Here is a 25,812-nt window from a genome sequence, read left to right as displayed (position 1 = left end):
CTGGCTCATCCTAAAGTTGCGTGGTCTTCCTCCAGCGCCTGCCAAAAAATGACTTTTGAGTGGGCCCAACAGGGTGGCCACAAACCACATCCCCTTCCACAGGTTGCAAGCTCAGTAGGGTGGGATAACTGGGGTTGGGAGGACAGGGCTAATGGGTCCCTACTTGGATCATGCAGTCAGGCACTCAATGAGGAAAAAGTGGCCCCTACTCCAGAGCCAAACCACTCAGTCTCTGTATGAGTCTCCAACTCTAATTCCCCCTGGAGGAGCTCACTGCAGGTTCAGGTTCAGTGCAGCCAGCTGTCCTCTCTGCAGGAGCAAGCTAAGCTGCCTCAGGTTCAGGCAGACATATCAAAGGAGTCTCTCATGGGGATGATGCCAGCACAGCCCACAGGAGGGAGCTAAGCACTTTGCCCCAGCCCCGGACAATAGCCTCCAAGGGACTTACACTTTTAATGTCCCAGCTCTGAGCTACTCTCCCTTCCCCTTACAGAACTGAGCCCAATGGGATGGGGTATCCAGAACTTGGCAGGGCTAATCCCAACAGTCTCCCAGTGGCGGGTGGGAGGATGCCCTGAAGTCTATAGGAGAGGGGACAGGCACATCTTCCCCTTCCTGGGTAGCAGAGACTGAAATCACTAGAAAGATAGGAGTAGCCACACACCCCAGCATCTGCCTGTCTGGTTCCTGGACAAAAGTTTCCCCAAGAGACTGGTCTGAAAGTCCCAGCTCTGCATAACACTCTGGTCCCCCTGCACCACTGAACTCAGCAGACCTGCTAAGTGATTCAACAAGTGGGGAAGGGGCGCTGGCTATGTGCTCAAGGTAGTGAGACCAGCATTCTTCCAAAAGTCACACAGTTTAGTCACTGTCTGAATCTTCACCAAAAGCCTTCCTAGAAAAAGAGGGCCCCAAAAGTTATTGCTGGGTACAGCCAGCAGATCCCTCCATAAGACCCAAGCATGACAGAGTGGTCTCACTAGCAGTGGGAGACCAGGTGGTGCACTCCCCAGACTGCTGCTGTTAACAATAGGATTGCTCATCCCTGTGAAGGTGGCATCTGGGTCTTTCAGGTGGACTGAAGACCCACTGATTTTCACCATCAGATGCTATGTGGGTTCCTGTTCCCATCTCTGATGCTCTGTGTTCTCTCTACATGGGGTTGAGACGCCATGATACTGGGGGGAGGAAGTTTTGTAGCCATAATATCCCTCCAGCTTCTCAGCCACTGCTGCACCTGGGTGTGGGGGCCAGCCCTTTCCACGTCTCCACTCTTCTTGCCAGTCTCTAAGTGGCTTCTTCTATAAATCCTTGGTATAATATTTCAGTTTAGCTAGCCTTCAGTTGGTTATTCAGGTTGACTGCTCTATAATTTAGCTGTAAACCCAGTTTGGGGTGGGGAGCAGATGAGTGTAGTTTCCATCTACTCTGTAGCCATCTTGGGATCTATTCTGTAATGTCTTTCACTCCCATCTCAGCATGTCAAAACCGGACTTGGCCCCAGCGTGTACTAGGTCCATCTCACCCAGGAGCTCTTTAATGGAACAGTCCTTGGTCCTCCTTTGCTGCCTTATTAAGTCTCCAAGGACCTGGTCATGCTTCCCCTGTGGCACATGCCATGGTATCTGAACATCTACCTTGTGGGCATACAGGTCTTCTAATGTTTTTGACCCTGTTATGATAAGTTGAACTTTATAAAATTGACATTTTGAAGGTCAAAAATGGCTGAAAATTGAAGAATTCATGTGGTTCAACCAGCTGCTATTTCGTGCAGCAGAAAGTATATGTTGAATTAAATAAAAAATGATATGTGTGCCCTGACTCTCCCCTGAGAACTCAGTTCATGTATATAACAAACCATTTTGGATTTTTGCTCTTAGGCCACAATTAGTGGCCATCTTAAGTTAACGAACAAAAAACAAATAAGAGATTGCAACAGTGTACATAGCATGCCCTTCACCTGCTTATTGGGTGCTGGGAAGCCTGGATAAGTAACACTCATGCTAAGAAAGGAAGGATGAGCCCAAGTCAGCTAAAAAGTGGACACAGATCAGGAGATGTCGTCCAAATAGGGGGGGGGGGGGGGGAGAATAGTTGTCAGAATGCACTAATGTTGTGTATTTAATTGCTTTCAGAACCCACCAGATTCCCATCATGATACTACCCACCCTGAGCGCATCCATCACGTCAGGCTGCTCCAAGAGCTTGGGGAAGGTGGCCAATACAGGATTACTGATTAAATCTGAAATACAAAGACCAAAAAGGATTTACACAAACTTTATCCAATATGTTTTACATATAAACAGACATAACACATATTCAAATTAGAATCACTGTCACAAGATTTGTTGACAACACATTCTAACACTTTAACCTCTAGGAGCTCAAAGCTGTCCCCTCAACTCCATCCCCCCCTATATCCACAACATAGAGGGTTCTGGAATGAGTCTTGTACCACGTAAACAGAGCTTTTAGGAGGGGAGTGAAGTGGCTCTGAACAGATTAAGACTAGAAACTTGTGTTCACCTTTCTGTGTTTTTTTCCAACCTCACTTTTCTCATGACCGTGGTCTCACCTTTGGAAGCAGAAGATACAGGCTGACATAGGTTGCATTTACTCAAAGCATGATGCATTACTGTACAAAAGGAAATTGCAAAGACCCCCTTACCAGCACTTCGCATGCTCAACCTGTCTTTTAGGAGTACATCTCCAAGAATTTGGCGATAAAATATCAACAAATGAATGTAGGACATGCTTCCAATTAATGTTTCCGGCAGTAAACTATTAAAGAAGAAAAGAAATGCATTCATTAAACAATATCTTACACTCCAACCTACAATGTTTTTAAATGTGTGTATTACTTTAATGAACTATTCCAAGTTTTGTTTCATCATTGGGAAAAATGCAACAATTATATGGGAAATTCCCACTCCAAAGTTGGTCACGTTAAACTTCAGATAATTTACATTTTTATGTGTACACTTTCAAGTCTCCACCCTGTGCTGCCATCGCTATGCTTCTATTTTAGCTATACACCCATGTTAAATGTCAAATTTTTAAAAAGCCATGAGCCCCAGCCAGTTTTGCTCAGTGGATAGAGCGTCGGCCTGCGGACTGAAGGGTCCCAGATTCAATTCCAGTCAAGGGCACATGCCCAGATTTCGGGCTTGATCCCCAGTGGGAGGTGTGCAGGAGACAACCAATCAATGATTCTCTCCCATCATTATTGTTTCTATCTCTCTCTCCTTCTCCCTTCTTCTCTGAAATCAATTTTTTTTAAAAAAGGCATGATTATGTGTTTTGGAAATAAAGAGACTAGTCAGCTACATGTTTTAACAAAGCCATGTGGCCATCCCACCTGATGTGATGAATGCAGAAGAAATGTGAGCTGATTGTTCACAGTACTGGGTGGAACATGGGAGGGCGTAGCAGACCTGGACTGAATTTTGCCTTTGCTACTTCCTAGCTATGTAACTTCGGGCTAATTAATTATTCTCCTTGTGTTTTGGTTTCCTCGTTTGTTGAATACAGATAGCAATACCTGAATTTCAGAAGGCTAATAAAAAGATTAAAATGAGGTAAGTGTGGAGTGTTCAATGCAATGCATGGTACACATTAAGGGTTCAAAAACAAAATAAATTTCAACATTAGCCGAAACAGGTTTGGCTCAGTGGATAGAGCGTCAGCTTGCGGACTGAAGGGTCCCAGGTTCGATTCCAGTCAAGGGCATGTACCTGGGTTGCGGGCACATCCCCAGTAGCAGATGTGCAGGAGGCAGCTGATCGATGTTTCTCTCTCATCGATATTTCTAACTCTCTATCCCTCTCTGTAAAAAATCAATAAAATATATTTACAAAAAATTTCAACATTAAAGTTTAATTATTATCAGTTTAAAATAGGTTCTTATAACTATGTAATCCCCATATTATCCGAAAAGAAAAAAAATCTATAGAATGCGCACAAAAAGAAATGAAAAGGATTAAGTGTATCACTACAAAAAAAATCACTTAAACACAAGAGAAGGACCCCCAGCTGGTTTGGCTCAGTGGATAGAGCACTGGCCTGCGACTGAAGGGTCCCAGGTTCGATTCCAGTCAAGGGCATATGCCCTGGTTGCGAGCTCAATCCCCAGGAAGGGGCATGTAGGAGGCAGCTGATCAATGATTTTCTCTCATCATTGATATTTCTATCTCTCTCCCTCTCCCTACCTCTCTTTAATCAATAAAAATGTATTAATAAACAAACAAACACAACAGAAGGTAAGAAGGGAGGAAATGAGGGACAAAATAAATCTGAGACATACAGAAAATCAGTAACAAAATGGAAATAATAAGTCCTCTCCTATCAGTAATTATTATAAATTAGAGGCCTGGTGCACAAAAATTTGTGCACTCAGCGGGGGGGGGGGGGGGGGGGGGGCATGGGTCCCTCAGTCCAGCCTACGCCTATTTGCAGTCCAGGACCCCTTGGGGGATGTCCACCTGTCAATTTAGGCCCACTCCCCGGGGGATCAGGCCTAAGCTTGCAGTCAGACATCCTTCTGGCAGCCAGGGAGCCCTTGGGGGATGTCTGACTAAAGGCTTAGGCCCCCAAGGGAGCTGTGATGAGGAAGCAGGGGTGACAGAGGAGCCACGCTGTCCCGCCCCGCCACCCTGGGTCGGATCGCACACAGGATGCCCGGACAGGCAGTTAAACTCAGAGCATGATTTAAAATGACAAAAGCGAACCCAACAAACTGCAGATTTCAACTCCTCGCATCCATAAGGGACACACTCAAGAAGCAGAATCAGGTTCGGAGGAAGCTGGAGCCAGACCCGGCTGGGCCGGCGACATGGAACCGCTGTACCAGCAAACGCACAAGCAGGTCCACCAGATCCAGTCTCACATGGGACGCCGGGAGACGGCAGACAAGCAATCTGTGCACTTAGTAGAAAACAAAACCCAAGCAAGCATACCAGATATTCAGCTAGAACGCCTGGAGATTCTGTCCAGCGAGGAACCGCCCAACAAAAGACAGTATGCCAAACTTTGTGTTGACCAGTTAAAGTATGATGTCCAGCCAGAACCGGTTTGGCTCAGTGGATAGAGCGTCGGCCTGTGGACTCAAGGGTCCCGGGTTTGATTCCGGTCAAGGGCATGTACCTTGGTTGCAGCACATCCCCAGTGTCGGGCGTGCAGGAGGCGGCTGATCAGTGTCTCTCTCTCATCGATGTTTCTAACTCTCTATCCCTCTCCCTTCCTCTCTGTAGAAAATCAATAAAACATATTTTTTTAAAAATAAAAAATAAAGTATGATGTCCAGCACCTGCAGACTGGTCTCAGAAACTTCCAGCATCGGCGATACGCAAGGGAGCAGCAGAAGAGACAGCGAGAGGAGCTTCTGTCTCGCACCTTCACCCCCAACGTGGGATGCGGCACCCCCTGCGAGGCTGAGACGGCCCCTGCGAGGCTGTGACGGCCCCTGAGAGGCTGCGACGGCCCCTGGGAAGCCAGTGGAACCGCACGGGCCACCCAGATGGCTTTGTCGATGGCCTGCGAGCCAGTGTGCAGCCCCACACACAACTATCACCCGAAGGGCAAGAGGAGCAAGAGCAGCTGTAATGTTGCTTTCTCCTCACTTTTGATAGCGAAATCCTCATTTTAAACATAAGAGGACACATTATTTTAAAAAGCCATTACGTGGTTCTGTACCCTTTCTGAGTAGATCGTGAACAAGTCGTGAGAGACTTTTCTGAACACCGGGACATGTTGTGGATGGAAACAGCTACATTTTCCATGTGTATGACCTTTGACCCAGCAACAAAAAGCATACACCTATGGATGAGGACAGTGGGGGGGGGGGGGTAAGGGCAGAGGGTGGGGTGGGAACTGGGTGGAGGGGAGCTATGGGGGGAAAAGGGGAACAACTGTAATAATCTGAACAATAAAGATTTATTTTAAAAAATAAAATAAAATGACAAAAGCAACCACTCAGAGAGGTAGGCCAAGTTCTCATTCATTACACTGCTTCTTGACAATCTGCAACAGCAAAAAGGTCATTCAGGGACAGTCAGGGGGATGCCCTAGTCATGTTCCCATGCCATGCTCCCCTTCCACCCATCCAGCGTGCACCTCTGTGGAAAGGCCCTTTCCTGACGTCTTCACAGGGCACATCTCCAATCCTTCAAACCCCATTTCAAATGTCCCCTGGTCTTACCAGCTTACATAGCTTCACTTAGATGAATGTTATGACACACTGCATCGGCTACCTGGCATTACATTTGCATTTATCTATACACTAGAGGTCTGGTGCACAGATTCTTGCACTGGTGGGGTCCCTTGGCCTGGTCTGCGGGGATTGGGCCAAAACCGGCTCTCAAACATCCCCTGATAGGTCCCAGATTGCGAGAGAACGGTTCTCAGGTGACGCATCCGGGAATTGGAATTGGGATCCCTCCTCTCTGGTTCCAGGTGTGTCACCCAAGAACCGCAGCTGCCAAGTCACTGCAGCTCAGCAGCTCCTGCATTAAGCATCTGCCCCCTGGTGGTCAGGGCACATCAAAGCTACCGATCAGACAGTCGGAAGGTCACTTAGGCTTTTATATATATAGATATAATCATAAGATTAGCCAATTATTAGAGCTCACACTGCTTAATTGCATGTACTATGAATACTTGCTAAGTGTTTTATATGTTTTTTTCATTAAACTTCATTACAACTTATGGGACTGATATTTCTACTGTGTCCTTTATAAAGATGTAGACATTGAGACCCCAAGAAAGATGATTCTATGATTTTTTCCAAGAGGTTCCTGAGTTTGAAATTGATAGACCTGGATTCTACTAGTATAAAAGCTCCCTGCAGAAAATGCAAAACAAAAACCATGAGATACCACTGCTTACTTATTAAAATAGCTAAAACAAACAAAAAGGCTGAGAATACCAAGTGTTGTCAAGAATATGGGGCAACTGAGCCCTGGCCGGTTTGGCTCAGTGCATAGAGCCTCAGCCTGTGGACTGAAGGGTCCTGGGTCCAATTCTGGTCAAGGGCACATGCCTGGGTTGTGAGCTCAATCCCCAGTAGGAGGCAGGCAAGATGCAGCCGATCAGTGATTCTCTCTCATTATTGATGTTTCTATCTGTCTCTCCCTCTCCCTTCCTCTCTGAAATCAATAAAAATGTTTTGTTTTTTTTTAAAGAATATGGGGCAACTGAAATGCTGATACACTGCTGGTGAGAATGTAAAATAGTGTAGTCATTTGGGAAATAGCTTGGCAGCTTCTTATGAAATAAACAAACACCAGCAACCCCATTTCTAAGTGTCTGTACCCATCAGAAATAACAGTACATTTACACATAAAAAAATTCATATACAAATATTTAGAGGAAGTTTTATCCATAATAGGCCAAAATTAGAAACAACCCAGATGTCCATCAACTAACTCATGGGTAAACACACTATGATACATCCAGCCAATGGAATACCGGAACACCTAGCTTTATTGTGCTTTGAAGATATTGTGTTGTGTGTATTTTTAATTTTTACTGACTTTTTTTAAGAGAGGAGGGGAGAGAAAGAGAAAGATGGACAGAAATATCAATGTGAGAGAGACACATCAATTGATGGCCTCCCATAAGCATCCTAACTGGAGATCAAATCCACAACCTGAATATGTGCCCTGAACTGGAATCACATGCAGCACCTACTGGCGCATGGGATAATGCTCTAAGCAAGTCACTCTAGCCAAAGCGATACTGCATTTTTTACAAATTGAAAATCTGGCCCTGGCTGGTGGGGCTCAGTTGGTTAGGTTTCATCCCATGCACTGAAGGGTTGCTAATTCGATTCCAAGTTGGGGTACATGCCCAGGTTGCAAGGTCAATCCCCAGGGGTAGGGAGTATTCAGGAGGCAACCAATCAATGTTCCATTCTCACATCAATGTTTTTCTCTGTCCCTCTCCCTCTCCCTTCCTCTCTCTCTAAAAATCAATTAAAAATATTATATTTAAAAAAAAAAAAAAAAAGCCCTGGCTGGTCTAGCTGGTTTGGCTCAGTGGATAGAGCAGCATGTGGACTGAAAGGTCCTGGGTTCAATTCCGGTCAAGGGCACATGCCGGGTTGTGGGCTCGATCCCCAGTGTGGGGCGTACAGGAGGCAGCCAATCAATGATTCTCTCTCATCATTGATGCTTCTATCTCTCCCTTTCCTTTCCTTTCCTCTTTAAAATCAATTATATATATATATATATATATATATATATATATATATACACATACACACATATATATATATATATTTTTAAATCTTATAAAGAGAAAAAAAATTGAAAATTTGTAGCAATCCTCAGTTGAGCAAGTCTACTGGCCTTTTTTCCAACAGGCTCAGATAATGGTTAGCATTTTTAAATTGAGGTATACACAGTGTTTTTTGTGGGTTTTTTTACACATAATGCTATTGAACACTTAATAACTAAAGTATGGTATAAACATAACTTTTATATACACTGGGAAGCCAAAAATTCATGTAACCTGCTCTATTGCGACATGTACCTTACTGCAGTGATCTGCAGCTGATCCCACAATATCTCCTGTACTGTTTAAAACAAAAAAGAACAAACTACTAACACAGGCATCAGCATGAATGAATCTCAGAAGCACTGTGCTGAGTGAAAACCAGACTCGCAAGCCTGCACACTGTAGGATCCGATGTATAGTGCAGGGAAAGGCAAAGCTGTTGGAAGGAAAACAGAGGAGGGACTGCCTGGGGCTGGGGCTGGGCTGGGCACTGAGGACAAAGACAAAGCCGCAGAGGTAACTCTTTAGAGTGATGGACACATTCTCTATCGTGACTGTGCTGATAGTTACATGACTGTGTACATTTGTTAAAACTCAAAGAACTGTAAACTAAAAGGAGTAAACTAAATTATACCTCAACAAACTTCACATTTTAAAAAGTTCTCTTTAGATAGACTCAGGGGTCAGTAAGCCCACTTAATAGAAGTTCTCGACTCTATTTTTGACCAAATCTGTCCTTTGTGCTAGCTAGTAAGTAGAAGAGTCATCTAATCTGATCTTGTTATTCCATTTCCCTGATCTTTGGCAAACAAGTTACTCTATATATATAAAACCCTAATATGCAAATAGACCAAACGGCGGAACAACCGAACAACCGGTCGCTATGATGTGCGCTGACTGCTAGGGGGCACATGCAGAACATGGCGGGCATTGGCCGCAGCGGGATGGTGAAGCAGGTGAGCGGGGGCGGCAGACCAAGGCAGGGTGCCAGTTGCTGTCATCGGGGCGAGCCTCTGGTGGTTATTGAAAATTCTTTGCTCCCGCACACTGCAGTTCCAGTGGGCACTTGCACTTGCTGCTGGCTCCTGCTACCGGCACATGAGCCACTATTCACATCCGCTGCAGGCGCCTGGCGCCGGCCCCAATCACTCGGCACTGTCAGCAGGTGCGAGCAGTGGCTGCTGGCCCCAATCATCCCTCAGGGCTTCTCCATCTCCCCCTGCTCCTGAGGGGCAATGAGGGCCAGCAGCCATTGCTCACACCTGCTGCTGGCAACGGCCCACTTGCACTCGCAGCTGGCGCCAGAGCCACCGCTCACACCCACTGCCGGTGCCCAGCACTGGCCCCAATCGCTCTGCGCCATCAGCGAGTGCAAGCCAGGAAGGCGCTATCAGCGTGTGGGAGCAGCAGCGGCAGGAGTGGGGCTGCTGGCAGACAGGGGACCGGGGGCAATGGAGGGAGGGGCCAGGCAGGAGCGCAGAGGATGGACCGAGACCCGCCCCTGTGCCCACCACAGCCTCACGGCCCACAGTTCCTTTCAAAGTGCACGAATTCATGCACTGGGCCCTAGTGAGCTAATATTAACCAACAAAAGATGACTAAGCAGGAGGGAAGCTGAGAGCAGAGATGGTCTACACATGTTGAGTGGCCCGAGCTCCCAAACAGAAGCCGCAGAAGGCATACCAACCTTAGTAGGTCTCTTGATCTTCTGTTCAAAGACCTCAGTTTTACTAGAAGCTGTGGCTGCCTCCTCATCATCATCATCTGATGGAAAACACTCCCTTGTGCTTAAAAAAATTAATAAATGTTACAACTTTAAGTGCTTGGGACAGTGCATATAACACAACAAAGTATTTTCATTTTAATTTAAAAGCATGGTATTTTGCTATAATACAACAGTCTTTTCACCACCAGTGCCTGCCCCTGACAGCTGCATTGTTGTGGCTGAATTACAAAGAAAAAAAGAGGAGTTTAAAAAGCATGTCTGGGGAGTGACATTAGAGGAATGGCAGCATGAGAGATCCCCTTGGCCTCTCCCCCTGAAACTTGTTAACAAGTTTATCAACTATATAACTCAACAAAGGATTCCATGCTCAATATAGAAGCATGCCTGAGAGACCCATGTATTGAATCATCTAAAGGTGGGCAACCAGGAGCAAATGGGGAGGCAAGAAAGGAGGAGAGCTCACATGGCCACAGATGCAGCCCTGCAGCTGGGAGCTGGCTGCTAGCTCAGCCCCAGAGAGAGGAGGAAGCAGATATTTCCATGGGCCAGGAAGAACAGAGTCTCGGTGGCTCTCCAGCAGGGCAAGTGGCACGAACAGCAGCTAAGCCAGCTGAGAGGCTGGGGTAAGGACACAGTGCCTGGGTTCTGTCGTGACTGTCTGCTGTTGGACAGTTAGTGTTCCAGGCAAAGATGGAGCCACAGAGGTCCATCACCCCCTTGGACTCCCAAAACTCACTTCCCATTGCCTTTGGTGACAGGTCAAGGAGCACATTATCTGTAAACTGAGAGATATTGCAGCAGAGTCCCTGTTTCCTCCAGTGATTGATCCCTATTTGGAGGGGGGGGGGCACCATGGAGGTCCGGGGGTCACCATTATGGTGAGGGCAAAACAAAGCCCACCCCCAAGCAGCACAGCTGTAATGTCTCATCGGAGCTACGGAGGGCAGCTCTGGGACGTCACAGAGCTAAAAATCTTGTGATTCAGCATCACCTACTAGAAAACAGTAGAAAGACCTGTTCAAAGAAAGATGCTAGAGAAGGGCCAATATAATACATAGATGCCTAGACAAAGGGGACCAGCAAATACCATGCATAACCATGGAAACAAGGAAGCCCAGAAAAAAATGAAAAATCTCTATAAAGCAAGCTGGAACACATGGAAATATATAAATGACAGAGAATTCAAGATTGCAGTTCTGAAAATACTCAACAAGATGTGAGAAAATATAGACAGGCAATGAAATACACTCAAAAAACAAATTAATGAACAAAATGAGTACTGTACCAAAGAATCTAAAGCGTTAAAAAAAGAACCAATCAGAAATCCTGGAAATGAAGCATGCAATTAAGGCGATTAGGAGTAAACTACTGAATATAGGAAACAGAACTGACCAGATGGAGAAAAGAATTAGTGATATCAATACAGTGGGGCCTTGACTTACGAGTTTAATTCGTTCCGAGACCGAGCTCGTTAAGGAGCTTGTTAAGGAGCTCGTTAACTCGAATTACTCTATCAACTCAATGCAAAAAATCAGCCAAGAGATAGCTGGTATCTCAAAAAACTCGTTAGTCGGGACACTCATAAGTCAAGGCCCCACTGTACAGGAATCTAGAAATGATGCATAGGGGAGAAGAGAGAGACCTGAGCATTAAAAAAATGAAAGAGCTCTATAAGAAGTGACTCCATCAGAAAAAGCAATCCTACATAATGAAAGCCAAATATGCTAAGTGTCCGGTCGGCCGGTCAGCCTTTCAACCAATCAAAGCGTACTATGCTAATGATATGCTAAGGCTGCTCAACTGCTCACTATGACATGCACTGACCACCAGGGGGAAAATGCTCCAACCAGTAGGTGAGCTTGCTGCTGGGGTCCAGCCAATCAGGACTGAGCGAGATGGGCCGGACACTTCCTGGAGCCCTCCCGCAGTCCCTCCCTGGCTGTCCAACCTCCCACATCCCTCCCCGGCTCCAATCGTGGACCAGTGGGGTCCCTCAGCCTGGCCTGCACCCTCTCAAAATCCGGAACCCCTCGGAGGATGTCAGAGAGCCAGTTTCAGCCCAATCCCACAGGCCAGGCTGAGGGACCCCAGTGGTGCACGAATTCATTCACCAAGCCTCTAGTATAAGAATAATAGGCATACCAGAAGAAGAAGAGAGGGATAAGGAAACAGAGAGCCTATTTAAACAAACAATGGATAAGAACTTCCCACACCTATGGAAAGAACTAGATCCTCAAATCTAATAAGCAAACAGAACACCTAGTTACCTCAGTCCAAAGAGGCCCTCTCCAAGTCACATTATATTAAAATTGTAAAAAGTGAATGACAAAAAATAAAAAGTTTCTCAAAGCAGCCAGGGAAAAGAAGAAAGTTATCTGCAAAAGAAAACCCATCAGATTATCATCGGACTTCTCACAAAAACTCTACAGGCAAGAAGAAAGTGGAACCAAATATTCAAATGACTGAAAGAGAGAAATTCTCAGCAAAAGAATAATATATCCAGCAAAGTTATCCTTTAAATATGAAGGAGAAATAAAGATGTTCCCAGATATACAGAAGCTGAGGGAATTTATCACCAGAAAACCACCATTGCAAGAAATACTCAAGGGAATTATTCTACTTAAAACAAAGAGCATACGGTCACAACACTATGAGTATGATCACCAAACAACTTACAGCATAAATAGGAATAATTTGTTATAACAAAAACATAAAAGAGGAGAGGAGTGAAGGTCTGAACTGGCGAAGGAGGATGGAGATTAGATGCACTCAAAAGAGAAAAAACTACAGTACATATGCAACTTTATTTTTCATAAACCTGATGGTAACCACACACAAAACCCCCAAAATTAAGACACATAGCTTAAAAAAGAGAAAGCAGAAGAAAGAAGTGTAGAATACCACCAAACAAAACAAGAGACAGAAACACACAAAGGAAAAGAACTACTGAAGGAACAGAGCTACAAGAAAACAAAAGATAAAATGACTATAGGAAATCCTCTTACACCAATAATTATACTAAACTAGAGGCCCAGTACACGAAATTCCTGCACTGGTAGGGTCCCTAGTGGCTGCCGGCTGCCAGCCGGGTACTCCCTCCCTTCCCCCGGCCGCCTGCCGCTGCCACCAGCCAGGGCCTCTCTCCCTTCCCCCGTTTGGCCCTGCCCCCGAGTCGAACTCCCAGACAACCTCCTGGTCAAGGGGACAATTTGCATACTATGCTTTTATTATATAGGATGTAAATTATCTGAATTCACCAATAAAGAGGTACAGAGTAGCAGAGTGGATCAAAAAACAAAACCCAACCATATACTGCCTACAAGAGACACATCTAAGCTGCAAAGACAAAGGTAGATTCAAAGTAAAAGGGTGCAAAATGATTCTCCAAGCAACATCCACAGAAAAGCAGGTGTTGTCATACTTATATCTGACAAAATAGATTTCAAGATAACAAGAGACAAGGATGGACACTTTATAATGATAAAGGGGACACTACATCAAGAGAACATAATACTTCTTAATATATATGCACCTGATCAGGGAGCAATGAAATATATAAAACAACTATAATTAGAACTAAAGGGAGAAAGAAATCAAAACACAGTTAAAGTTGAGGACCTTAATACTCCATTCGCAGCTCTGGATATATCATTCAAATAGAAAATCAATAAAGAAACATGGATCTTTAATGACACACTAGACCAAATAGACATAATTGACATTTATAGAGCTTTTCATCCCAGAACATCAGACTATACATTCTTCTCCAGTGCACATGGAGCATTCTCAAGGATAGACAGTATGTTGGGTCACAAAACTAGCCTCAACAAATTCAAGATTGAAATTATATTCTCTGACCACAATGCCTTAAAATTAGAAATCAGCTGGAAAAAGTAAGTAAAGAAACTCACAACTATGTGGAGATTAAATAACATACTACTAAAAAATGACTGGGCTAAAGAAGAAATAAATAAAAACATACAAAGAACTCATGAAATTCAACACCAAACAAACAACCCAATTAAAAAATGGGCAGAGGACCTGAACAGACACCTCTCCCAAGAAGACATACAAATGGCCAACAGCTATATGAAGAGATGTTCAACCTCACTAGCAATTAAGGAAATGCAAATCAAAACTACAATGAGATACCACCTCTCACCTGTTAGAATAGCTATTATCAACAAGACAAGTAATAAGTGTTGGGGAGGTTGAGGAGAAAAGGGAACCCTCATTCACTGTTGATGAGAATGTAGACTGGTAGAACCACTATGAAAAACAGTCTGGCAATTCCTCAAAAACTTAAGAATAGAGCTACATATGACCCAGCAATACCTCTCCTGGGTCTATATACCTGAAAAACTCAAAAACATATATTCACAAAGGTATATGCACTCCTAAGTTCATTGCAGCTGTATTCCCAGTGGCTGAGACATGGAGACAACCCAAGTGTACAGCATAAAGGGCTGGATAAAGAAATTGTACACACCCAGTCAGCGTGGCTCAGTGGTTGAGCATCGACCTATGAACCTGGAGGTCACGATTCAATTCCCTGTCACAGCACATGCCCAGGTTGTGGGCTTGATCCCCAGTTGAGGGCGTGCAAGAGACAGCCGATCAATGATTCTCTCTCATCATTGATGTTTCTATCTCTCTCTCTCTCTCCCTTCCTCTCTGAAATCAATAAAAAAAATATATTGGGGAAAAAAAGATGTGGTACAACACAGCCAGTGTGGCTCAGTGGTTGAGCATCAACCTATGAACCAGGAGGTCACAGTTTGATTCCCGGTCAGGGCACAAGCCCGGGTTGGGGGCTCCATCCCCATGGGGGGCATGCAGGAGGCAGCCAATCAATGATTCTCTCTCATCATTGACGTTTTTATCTCTCCCTCTCCCTTCCTCTCTGAAATCAATAAAGATATACAGTGGGGCCTTGACTTATGAGTGTCCCGACTAACGAGTTTTTTGAGATACCAGCTGTCTCTCGGCCGATTTTTTGCATTGAGTTGATAGAGTAATTCGAGTTAACGAGCTCCTTAACAAGCTCGGTCTCGGAACAAATTAAACTCGTAAGTCAAGGCCCCACTGTATTTAAAAAAAAAAAGATATGGTACATATACACAATGGAATACTTACTACTCAGCCATAAGAAAACACAAAATACAGTGGGGCCTTGACTTACGAGTGTCCCGACTAATGAGTTTTTCAAGATTCGAGCCGTCTCTCAGCCGATTTTTTGCTTTGAGTTGCGAGCTAAAATTCGGGTTACAAGCCAGCTTCAGATACCCCACTGCTAGTTGGCGCAGCGAATGTCACAGTGAACGCCACAAAATCAGCTCAGCATCAAGTGTCTCACTTGCTCACGATTGATTTGACATACGAGTAATTTGAGTTACGAGCTCCGTCACAGAACAAATTAAACTCATAAGTCAAGGCCCCACTGTACTGCCATTTGCGATAACATGGATGGACCTTGAGAATACTGTATTATGCTATGTGAAGTAAATCAGGCAGAAAAAGCTAAGAACTATATGATTTTACTCATATGCAGGATATAAAACTGAAACTCGTGGACACAAATAGCAGTGTGGTGGTTGCCAGAGGGAAGGTGTGGGGGTGAAGGAGGCCTAATATATGGTGATGGAAGATGATTTGACTTTCGGTGGTGAGTACACAGTGCAATGTACAGATCTTGTGCCATAGAAATCTACACGTGAAATCTATGTGATTTATTAACCAATGTCATCCCAATAAATTTAATTTTTAAAATAAAAAGCATGTTGCCCTAGCCAGTTTGGCTCAGTGGAAAGAGCATTGGCCTGCGGACCAAAGGGTCCCAGGTTCGATTCCGGTCAAGGGCATGTACCTTGTTGCAGCCTCCTCCCCAGTCTGGGCCCTAGTCGGGGCTCATGCAGAAGGCAACCAGTTGATGTGGTTCTCTCACATCAATGTTTCTCTCTGTCTTTCCCTCTCTCTGCCGCTCTCCCTAAAAATCAATGGAAAAATATCCTCAGGTGAGAATTAACAACAACAAAAAAGCATATCTAGCCCGGCCAGCGTGGTTCAGTGGTTGAGTATAGACCTATGAACCAGGAGGTCACGGTTTGATTCCCAGTCAGGGCACATGTCTGGGTTACGGGCTCGACCCCCAGTAGGGGATGTGCAGGAAGCAGCTGATGAATTTCTCTCATCATTGATGTTTCTATCTCTCTCTCCCTCTCTCAAATCAATAAATATATATATATTTTTTTTTTAAAAAGCATGTCAACCCACGTGCATCCCAGACCTCAAACACCTTCCCCTTCTAAGAAGAGAGACTGGTACTGCTGGGGCAACAGCAGTGTCCTGAGCTGTGAAACAAGGAGGGGGAGGTCTCAGGAGCCAAGGTGAAGTTCCAACACTGTCAGGCTCAGAGCTGCACGAGGCAAGCATCACCCCTGTCTGACTCTCCATGCCCATTGCCTACTGCAGGGCCTTGCCAGGGAACATACTGGAAGGTGCTCAATATTTCTGGAGGGCAATCTGACATATACAACACAACTGCACATGTCTACACCCTTGGACTAGCAATAGACAATCTCTGGATTAGCCTGTTTATGAATTTAGCCGAGTGTTCAATGAGAAGGAGCAAATGCAGGCTCCTCACACTTCCTCATTTCCCACAGTAGAGTCTCAGGTGTGCTAGCAAGAAAATAAGCACTCAGGAAAGAACCAAGATGGCGGCATAGGTAAACACCTGTACTTGCTGCCTCCCACAACCACATCAGAATTACAGCTAAAATACAGGACAACTATCACCCAGAACCACAGGAAAGCTGGCTGAGTGGAAGTACTACAACTAGAGAGGTAAAGAGACTGATATGAGGTGGGGAGGCACAAAACCGGCTGGTCCGGCACCCGGGTGTGCTGCTTTTTTAATCAGGAGGGAGAGAGCATCTGCAGAGGCCGCCTGGAAGAGCAAGGGATTCCAGCCCCACACCAGACCCCCAGCCCAGGGTCCCAGAGCTGGGGAAAGAAGTCCCTACAGGCTGTAAGCACTATGGACTGTAAAAACCAGTGTGGATTGGAGCTGAGTGACACACAGGCTGCTGGAGACCCAGCTGCTCCTCTTAAAAGGCCGGCACCATGAGCCGAATTTACAAGCTCCCACTTCCTCTGAGCTCCAGTGCCAGGTGAGGCTCTGGGGACCTAGACACAAACGGGGAGAAACTAGACTGTCTGTCATCGGAGCAGAACCTCAGGGCAGCTTTCTTCCAGATGGAGGTGCTCGAAGCAGTCATTGTTCCTGTGCTGGGACCTCCTCGGTGCAGGGCTGACTGACAACCATTTCTGTTTGCTCCACCCTGGTGATTCCCTGAGACCCGACTCCACCCAAGCTGTGATAGCTACTTTTGCATATGAATGGACTGTCCTTTCTCAGGCAAAAACTCTGTTTAACAAGTTACAACTGGGTCAGGGAGCTGCAAACCTATCAATAAAAGGCCCAAAAAACCAGCACCAGCAGCAGCCTGCCTTGCTTCACAGCTGGGCCTCATCTAGGCACTTCCAAACCTGATAGAAAGAGGAGGAATCTGCCCTAGCCCATTTGGCTCGGTGGATAAAGCGTCGGCCTGCAGACTGAAGGGTTCTGGGTTTGATTCCCGTCAGGGGCATGTACCTTGGATGTGGGCACATCCCCAGTAGGGGGTGTGCAGGAGGCAGCTGATCAATGTTTCTCTCTCATCGATGTTTCTCACTCTCTATCCTTCTCCCTTCCTCTCTGCAAAAAGTCAATAAAATACATATTTTTTTTAAAAAGGAAAGAAGGCGGAGGAATCTGCAGATCTCTCTGTAGCTCCTGCTGGTGGCCCCAGGCAGTGGTTGACTTTGCACCTCCCTGGAGACCCAAGAGCCAGTGTACCAGTGGTCAGTGTGAGACCACACCAGATTACAACTCTTCACATCCATAAGCAACACACTCAAGGGGCAGACTCAGTGAGCACCAAAGCCCCACTGAAGTCCTGCTCCATAGGTGTCTCCTGCACAGCAGCTCTCTCACTGTAGTCGCAGCTGGTTCCCACAGCCAATTGGCCTGGAGGTCAATTCCTCCCAGTGATCAAGGCTCAACTACAACGAAACTGTGCACACAGCCCACAAAGGGATGCACCAAGAGTGTCCACCTCAGGTGAATGGGCAGGCTGAGCCACTGGGCTTTATAGGACAACTACCACACAAGGCCACTCTATCAACTCAAGGAGACTTAGCAGCTACCCAATACATAGAAACAAACATAGGGAAGCAGCCATAATGTGGAGACAAAGAAACATGTCACAAATGAAAGAAATGGTGGAAAGCAAACTACTGGATATCGAGTTCAAAACCACATTATAAGGTTACTCAAGAATCTTCTAGAAACCTCCGAGGAACTTAGTAAGACTTTAAAAGGTCTTAGAAAGCCAAAAAAAATGGAAAAGGACAAGTCAGAAATTAAGCATACACTGACTGAAATAAAGAATAATATACAGGGATTCAACAGTAGACTAGAGCAGTGGTTGGCAAACTGCGGCTCAGCAAACCGCGGCTCGCGAGCCACATGCGGCTCTTTGGCCCCTTGAGTGTGGCTCTTCCACAAAATACCAGCTCTTCCACAAAATACCGACTTCTGTGCATGGGCCACGAAGTTTCAATCGCATTGTACGCATGCCCCTGCACATGGTATTTTGTGGAAGAGCCACACTCAAGGGGCCAAAGAGGCGCATGTAGCTCGCAAGCCGCGGTTTGCCGACCACAGGACTAGAGGATCCCAAGAATCAAATCAATGTTTTGATATATGAGGAAGCAAAAAACACCAATCAGAAGAGCAAAAAGAGAAAAGAATCCAAAAATATGAAGATAGTGTAAGGAGCCTCTGGGACAACTTCAAGCATACCAACATCCGAATTATGGGGGTGCCAGAAGAAGAGAGAGAGCAAGATATTGAAAACCTATTTGAAAAATAAGAGAAAACTTCCCCTACCTGGTGAAAGAAATAGACTTACAAGTCCAGGAAGCGCAGAGAACCCCAAACAAAAGGAATCCAAAGAGGACCACACCAGGACACATCACAATTAAAATGCCAAGAGCAAAAGACAAAGAGAGAATCTTAAAAGCAGCAAGAGAAAGATAGTCAGTTGCCTACAAGGGAGTACCCATACGACTGTCAGCTGATTTCTCAACACAAACTTTACAGGCCAGAAGGGAGTGGCAAGAAATATTCAAAGTGATGAATAGCAAGAACCTACAACCAAGATTACTCTACCCAGCAAAGCTCTCATTTAGAATTGAAGGTCAGATAAAGAGCTTCACAGACAAGAAAAAGCTAAAGGAGTTCATCACCACCAAACCAGTACTAAATGAAATACTGAAGGCTGAAGGGTATTCTCTAAGAAAAGGAAGAAGAAAAAGGTAAAGATAAAAAATTATGAACAACAAAGTGACAACAAATACATATCTATCAACAAGTGAACCTAAAAATCAAATGAATAAAAACCTGATAAACACAACAGACTGGTGAATGTAACAGAATCAGGGGCATGGAAAGGGAGCAGACTGACAATTCTCAGGGGGAAGAGGTTGTGGGGGGTGCAGGAAGAGATTGGACAAAGAGCTTACACCTATGGACGAGGTCAGTGGGGGGGGGGGGGGCGGGCGGGGACGGAAGGCCTGGAGTAGGGTGGGAACCGGGTAGAGGGGAGCTATGGGGAACATCTGTAATAATCTGAAGAATAAAGATTTTTTTTTAAAAACACGTGATTTTCCTATTTGTGTTAGAACATAGCTATCTTCTCAGATGCCTCCTGTTTGCTTGATCTCTAAGGCAGGGAAGGGAGGTGCCCCGTGAGAGCTGTACCTCTTCTGGAGACGGAAGGGTCCACTTCCACACCTTTTTCATAAGGGGTGCCACCGTTCAGGAGGAGCTCATAAGTCCTACAAAAAGAAGGGTGTGCTGTGACCGAGACCTGCGGTGGACACCTGTGTCAATCCCTTTTCAGCACAGATACCTTTGCAGACATTTCTGTGTCACTTATGACTGATGACTGAGAATGGAAGCTGATCCTTCTGTGGGGCATCAGCTCAGTAAATAAGTTTCTTTCTTACCTATGAACCGTAGAAATACCATTTTCCACATTAACATGAAAAAGATTATTAATGTCGTTAAAATGTTTTGAATCATCATTTAAAATAAAGCCACTATGGCCTGGGGGAGGGGATGCAAGGGAATGGGTGTGGTGGAGGGGTCAATGGGGGGAAGGAACATCTGTAATACTTTCAACAATGAAGATAAATTTTTTAAATAGCCAATATGAGTTTATATGATTTTTAAAATATAAAAGTAATAAATAAATAAAATATAAAAGTAACATGCAGATTGTAGTAAAAAGTTTCAATGGCCTAGAAATAATAAGGAAAAAACGACAGCCACCTCCCTCCCCTCTAGTTTAGTAGTCCCTTGCCCTATCTTGTTCTATGCAAATGCGAACAAATACATTCCACAATGAATCTCAAACTGAAGACCTTTTCTTTGAAAGTTGCAAACTGCAGAGGTGTAGAAGCAGGAGGTAGAAGGCCTCTCTAATCCTGCTGCCAGTCCCCACTCCCGCTCCTCGGGGCAGCCTTGGGAACAGTTCACATAAACCCACCCATGAAGGTGCACAAACGCAGCTCTTCATGGACCAAAGTGGAGTCACAGTACGCATCCTATCCTGCCACTTGCTTTTTCATGTAAAAATATATATTGGAAATGTTTCTGTATTAATTCAGAGGCCTCTGGCCTCCACCTCATTTAAAAAAATAAATAGCTGTGACTTTAGGAAAGATTGAATAGACACACCATTCCTTCCTACCAAGTACAACTAAAACCCTGAACATTAATAAAAACAAAACCCCCAAAATCATAAGAAGCCTGGGCTTCCGCATCTACCGGGGGTAGGAGGGCCAGGGTAATAAAGTGCCCCGTCTCCTTCTGCCTGGTGACATCAGAGGACTAGCACAGTCAGGACTTCTACCTCTGTCCTGTGGTAAGGAGGTTCCATCCACCCTGAGGTGTTAGCAGAGGTGGAGGGGGGAGCATTACCTGAATTAAACATTTGAGGTTAGAAACTATGATAATTCCCCATTCTAAAATTGGGGGAAACTGTGGCTTGGAGACTTACAGTTACAAGGCACAGCAGGACTAGAGCCCTGAATTTTATGGGATCTTCATCATCCTCTTCCTGACTGCCCACCTGTATCTCTCTGTGAATTTCCTATCTATATCCTAGACTTAGATTTACGGTATGTGTGTGTGTGCCCATTTTAAAAGGTAATTGTCTTTGCCCTGTCAGTGTGTTCAGAGGTTAGAGCGTCAGCCCCACACCAAAGGGTCACAGTTTCCCACTCAAGGGCATGTACCTGGGTTGCAGGTTCATCCCCCAGCCCCAACTGGGGCACGTGCAGAAGTCAACCAACCGATGTATCTCTCTCACATCAATGCTTCTCTCTCTCTCTCTCTCTCTCTCTCTCTCTCTCTCTCTCTCTCTCTCTCTCTCTCCTCTCTCCCCTCCCTCCCTTCCACTTTCTCTAAAAATCAATGGGGAAAAAAATATCCTCAGGTGAGGATTAAGAAAAGAAAAAGAAAAAGAAAATAATACAATAATGAATAAATAATGCAAGAATAAATCGTTTTGCATATGCAACACTATAAACCTACTTTTCCCCATCCTGTATTATAAATATTTGCTACCAGTTTGCCATTTGGTCTTTTTTTTTTGCCATTTAATCACTTTTATTATTCATTACAGCTGACATACAGTATTATATTAGTTTCAGGTGCACACACACCCCCACCCCAGTGATTAGACATTATACAACTTCCTAATTGATCATCCCAATATATCTCATACCCATCTGACAACATACATAGTTATTAGAATTTTACTGACTACATTTCCTATGCTGTACTTTACATCCCCATGACTACTCTGTAACAACCAATTTGTACTCCTTAATCCCTTCATCTTTTTCACCCATCCCTCGATCTCTCCTCCCATCTGGCAACCATGAGTGTTCCCTGCAACTATGAGTTTCTTTCTGTTCCACTTGTTCACTGATTTTGTTTTTTAGATTCAATTGTTGATAAGTATGTATTTATTGCCATTTTATTATTCATATTTTTTTATCTTTTTTCTTCTTCTTTTCTTAAAGAAAACCCTTTACTATTTCATACAATACTGGTTTGGTGGTGTTAACTCCAACCTTTAGCTTTCTCTTGTCTGCGATGCTTTTTATATGACTTTCGATTCTAAATAATAGCTTTGCTGGGTAATCTTGTTGTAGGAACTTGCTTTTCATCACTTTGAATATTTCTTGCCACTCCCTTCTGGCCTGCAAAGTTTCTGTTGGGAAATCAGCCAACAGTGGTATGGGTTCTCCCTTGTAGGTAACAAACTATTTTTCTCTTGCTGCTTTTAAGATTCTCTCCTTGTCTCTAACCTTTGGCATTTTAATTATGATGTGTCTTGGTGTGGGGCTCTCTGGGTTAATCTTATTTGGGACACTGTGCTTTTTGGGTTTGTATGTCTATTTCTTTCACCAGGTAAGGGAAGTTTTCTGTCATTATTTTTCCAAATAGGTTTTCAACTTCTCTTCTCCTTACAGCACCCCATGATGCAAATGTTGGTACACTTGAAATTGTCCCAGAGGCTCCTTACACTCTTCATATTTTTTTATTCTTTTTTCTTTTTGCTGTTCTGATTGGCTATGTTTTGCTTCCTTATACTATTCCAAATCACTGACTTGATTCTCGGCTTCCTCTACTCTATTGTTGAGTCCCTGTAAATTATTCTTCATTTCAGTTAGTATATCCTTCATTACTGACTGGTCCTATTTTATGGCTTCTAAGTCCTTTTTCATGCTGTTTAAGTTCCCACTAAGTTTTTTGAGCATCCTTATAACCATTATTTTCTGTTAGTTTGTTCGCTTGCCTCCATTTCATTTCATTCTTTTTCTGGAGATACCATCTATTCTTTCATATGGGACCTATTTCTTTGTCTCCACATCTTGGCTGCTTCCCTGTGTTTGTTTCTGTGTATTAGGTAGAGCTACTATGTCTCATGGCATTGGTAAAGTGGCTTTGTGTAGTAGGTGTCCTGTAGGGCCCAGGTGCACAGCCTCCCCAGTCACCCGAGCTGGAAGCTCCAGGTGCACCTCTGTGCATACTGTATGCACTGTCCTGCTGTAGTTAAGCCTCGATTGCTGTTGGCATCACTAGGAGGGATTGATCCTGCAGGCCAACTGACTGCAAAGACTGGCGGCGACTACAATAGAGGAGTTGCTATGCAGGAGCTAACGCAATAAAGCAGGAGTTGCTTAAGTGGGGCTTTGGTGCTCACTGAGTCCACCCCTTGAGTGTGTCACTCATGGAGGTGGTAGGGTTATAATTGGCATGGTCTGAAGCTGTCTGCTGGGTGCACTGGCTCTGGGGCTTCCCAAGAGGTGCAAGGTCAGCCACCACTTGTGCTCTGCCTGGCACCACCCAGCACAAGCTATGGATCTGCAGATGGCTGCTACTTGTGTTGGGCTTAAAAGTCCCCAGGAGAGCCCTGACCGGTCTGTCTCAGTGAATAGAGCATTGGCCTGCAGACTGAAGGGTCCCAAGTTCAATTCCAGTCAAGGGCATGTACCTTGGTTGCGGGCACATTCCCAGTGGGGGGTGTGCAGGAAGCAGCTGATCGATGTTTCTCTCTCATTGATGTTTCTAACTCTATCCCTCTCCCTTCCTCTCTGTATAAAATCAATAAAATAAATATATTTTTTAAAAGTCCCCAGGAGAGGCCAAGCTGCAAACCAAGACCAGCTGCCACTAGTGCCAGGCTTGGGGCCACTTAGCAAGAGGTATGGGACACAAGGCCAGATGCTGCCTGTCTGCAATTTGTGAACTGTTGAGAGACTTTAGGAAAATCGACAGCAGGAGCCAAGAAGGCAGTTTGTGTAAAAAAAAAAAAAAAAAACACTGGAAATGGCTTGGGTGGGCCCACAAGTTGGGTGTGGGGTAGTCTCAGGGAATCACCAGGGTGATGTGAACAGTGTTAACCAGGTTGATGGAGACTCAGGTATGGCACCTGCCTGACAGCTCCTTGGGGGTCGGGGGTTTTGGAAAAGGAACAATGGCCTCTGCCAGCACTTTTGTCTGGCAGAAAGCTGCCCCTCAATTTCTTGCCCTGATGATAAACAATTCAGTTCCATCCCATACATCTATGATGGTTTTCCAGCTGCTGCCCCAGTGTTAGAACTCACAGAGAGCAAGTCTAAGTAAGTCCATGCACAGACTCTTTAAGAGGAACTGCCTGGGCCCTAACTGGTTTGGCTCAGTAGATAGAGTGTCAGCCTGTGGACTGAAGGGTCCAGGGCTCAATTCCAGTCAGGGGCATATGCCCAGGTTGCGGGCTCGATCCCCAGTAGGGGGCATGCAGGAGGCAGCCGATCAATGATTCTCTCTCATCATTGATGTTTCCATCTCTCTCTCCCTTTCCCTTCCTCTCTGAAATCAATAAAAATATTATATATATATATCATATATATGATATATATATAATATATATAATAATATGTGTGTATATATATACATATATATATTATATATATATATATATATATATATATATGTAAAAGAGGAACTGCCTGGGACTCCAGCAGCCTATGGCTCACTCAGCCACACTCTCCACTAGTTTTTACAGCCAGAAGTAATGGGGACTTCTCTTCTGGCACTGGAACCTGGGCTTTGGGGCCTGGTGCGGGGCTGGGACCTCCTCTCCTCAGGGGGGACCTCAGCAGCCAACATATGCCTCCCAAATTATATCCAGCACACATAGGGTGTGGGACCAGCCTATTCTGCATCTCCATCCCTCCTACAAGTCTCAATACGGTTTCTTCCTTAAGTCCCTGATTGTAGGACTTCCATTAAGCCAGATGTTAAGTGGTTCTGAATGATGGTTGTTCTGTAGTTTAGTTATAATTTTGATGTGGTTGTGGGAAGAGGAGTGTGCCATGTTTACCTACACCACCATCTTGACCAGAAACCCACCTTTTGGTCTTAAGTATTAAATTTGCTTACTGTGGCTGCCATAACAAGTTCAATGTCCCACCTACAGAAGAAATGCAGAATCACAGAGGCCCTGGGGACCCTGGACTTAGCTCTCCCTTGTTTTGGAGGGAACTGAGCTGTTTCAGCACTGTGAAAAGTACTAATCCCACACAAAATTACTGAAGAACATTCTCGGCAGACAGTTTGTACAAATATCTTTTAAAATCCCTTTTCTATATGTCACTTCCCCTCCCTAGCATGAGACTTACATGCTGTTTTCACACCCTACCTGAAGGAACATAAAAGCAAGATTCAAAGCCTTCTCCCCATAAGCTATTGAAATGCTAACAGAGCATACATTTGGCAAATCTGAGGTATCTAGATTCTAAAAACTGATCTACAAAGTTACCTGTTTAGAAGGAACTTACTTTGCTGGAATAGGAATTCCATTGGCATCAAAAAGTTTAAGAAACACCCAGCCACAGCTTAGTTCTCCTCTTTCACCAGTTGACTAGGAAATAAAAACATAGATGAAACAATGTCTGAAACAGTCAAATTTATTTATTTATTTATTATTTTTTAAAATATATTTTTATTGATTTCAGAGAGGAAGAGAGAGTGAGAATGAGAGATAGAAACATCAATGATAAGACAGAATCATTGACTGGCTGCCTTGAGCCCGAAACCCAGGCATGTGCCCTTCACAGGAATCAAACCCTGGACCCTCCAGTCC

General features: G+C 44.7%; 1 protein-coding gene across 2 annotated transcripts in view; it reads right to left on the bottom strand.

Moving 5' to 3' along the window:
* The window catches only part of NPHP1 (nephrocystin 1), a 101,094-nt gene that overhangs the window by 6,945 nt on the left and 68,337 nt on the right, over positions 1 to 25,812 (bottom strand). For both annotated transcript variants that reach the window (XM_036302254.1, XM_036302255.1), the window contains 5 exons: positions 25,508 to 25,590; positions 19,869 to 19,945; positions 9,962 to 10,061; positions 2,669 to 2,781; positions 2,169 to 2,242 (listed from right to left, as the gene is read on the bottom strand). In XM_036302254.1, the coding sequence (XP_036158147.1) occupies positions 2,169 to 2,242; positions 2,669 to 2,781; positions 9,962 to 10,061; positions 19,869 to 19,945; positions 25,508 to 25,590 (447 nt within the window). The remainder of the gene's footprint in view (positions 1 to 2,168; positions 2,243 to 2,668; positions 2,782 to 9,961; positions 10,062 to 19,868; positions 19,946 to 25,507; positions 25,591 to 25,812) is intronic.

This window comes from Myotis myotis, unplaced genomic scaffold (genome assembly GCF_014108235.1).
Source record: "Myotis myotis isolate mMyoMyo1 unplaced genomic scaffold, mMyoMyo1.p scaffold_m19_p_30, whole genome shotgun sequence".
Taxonomy (NCBI): domain Eukaryota; kingdom Metazoa; phylum Chordata; class Mammalia; order Chiroptera; family Vespertilionidae; genus Myotis; species Myotis myotis.
This window is presented reverse-complemented; position numbering and strand designations above follow the sequence as displayed.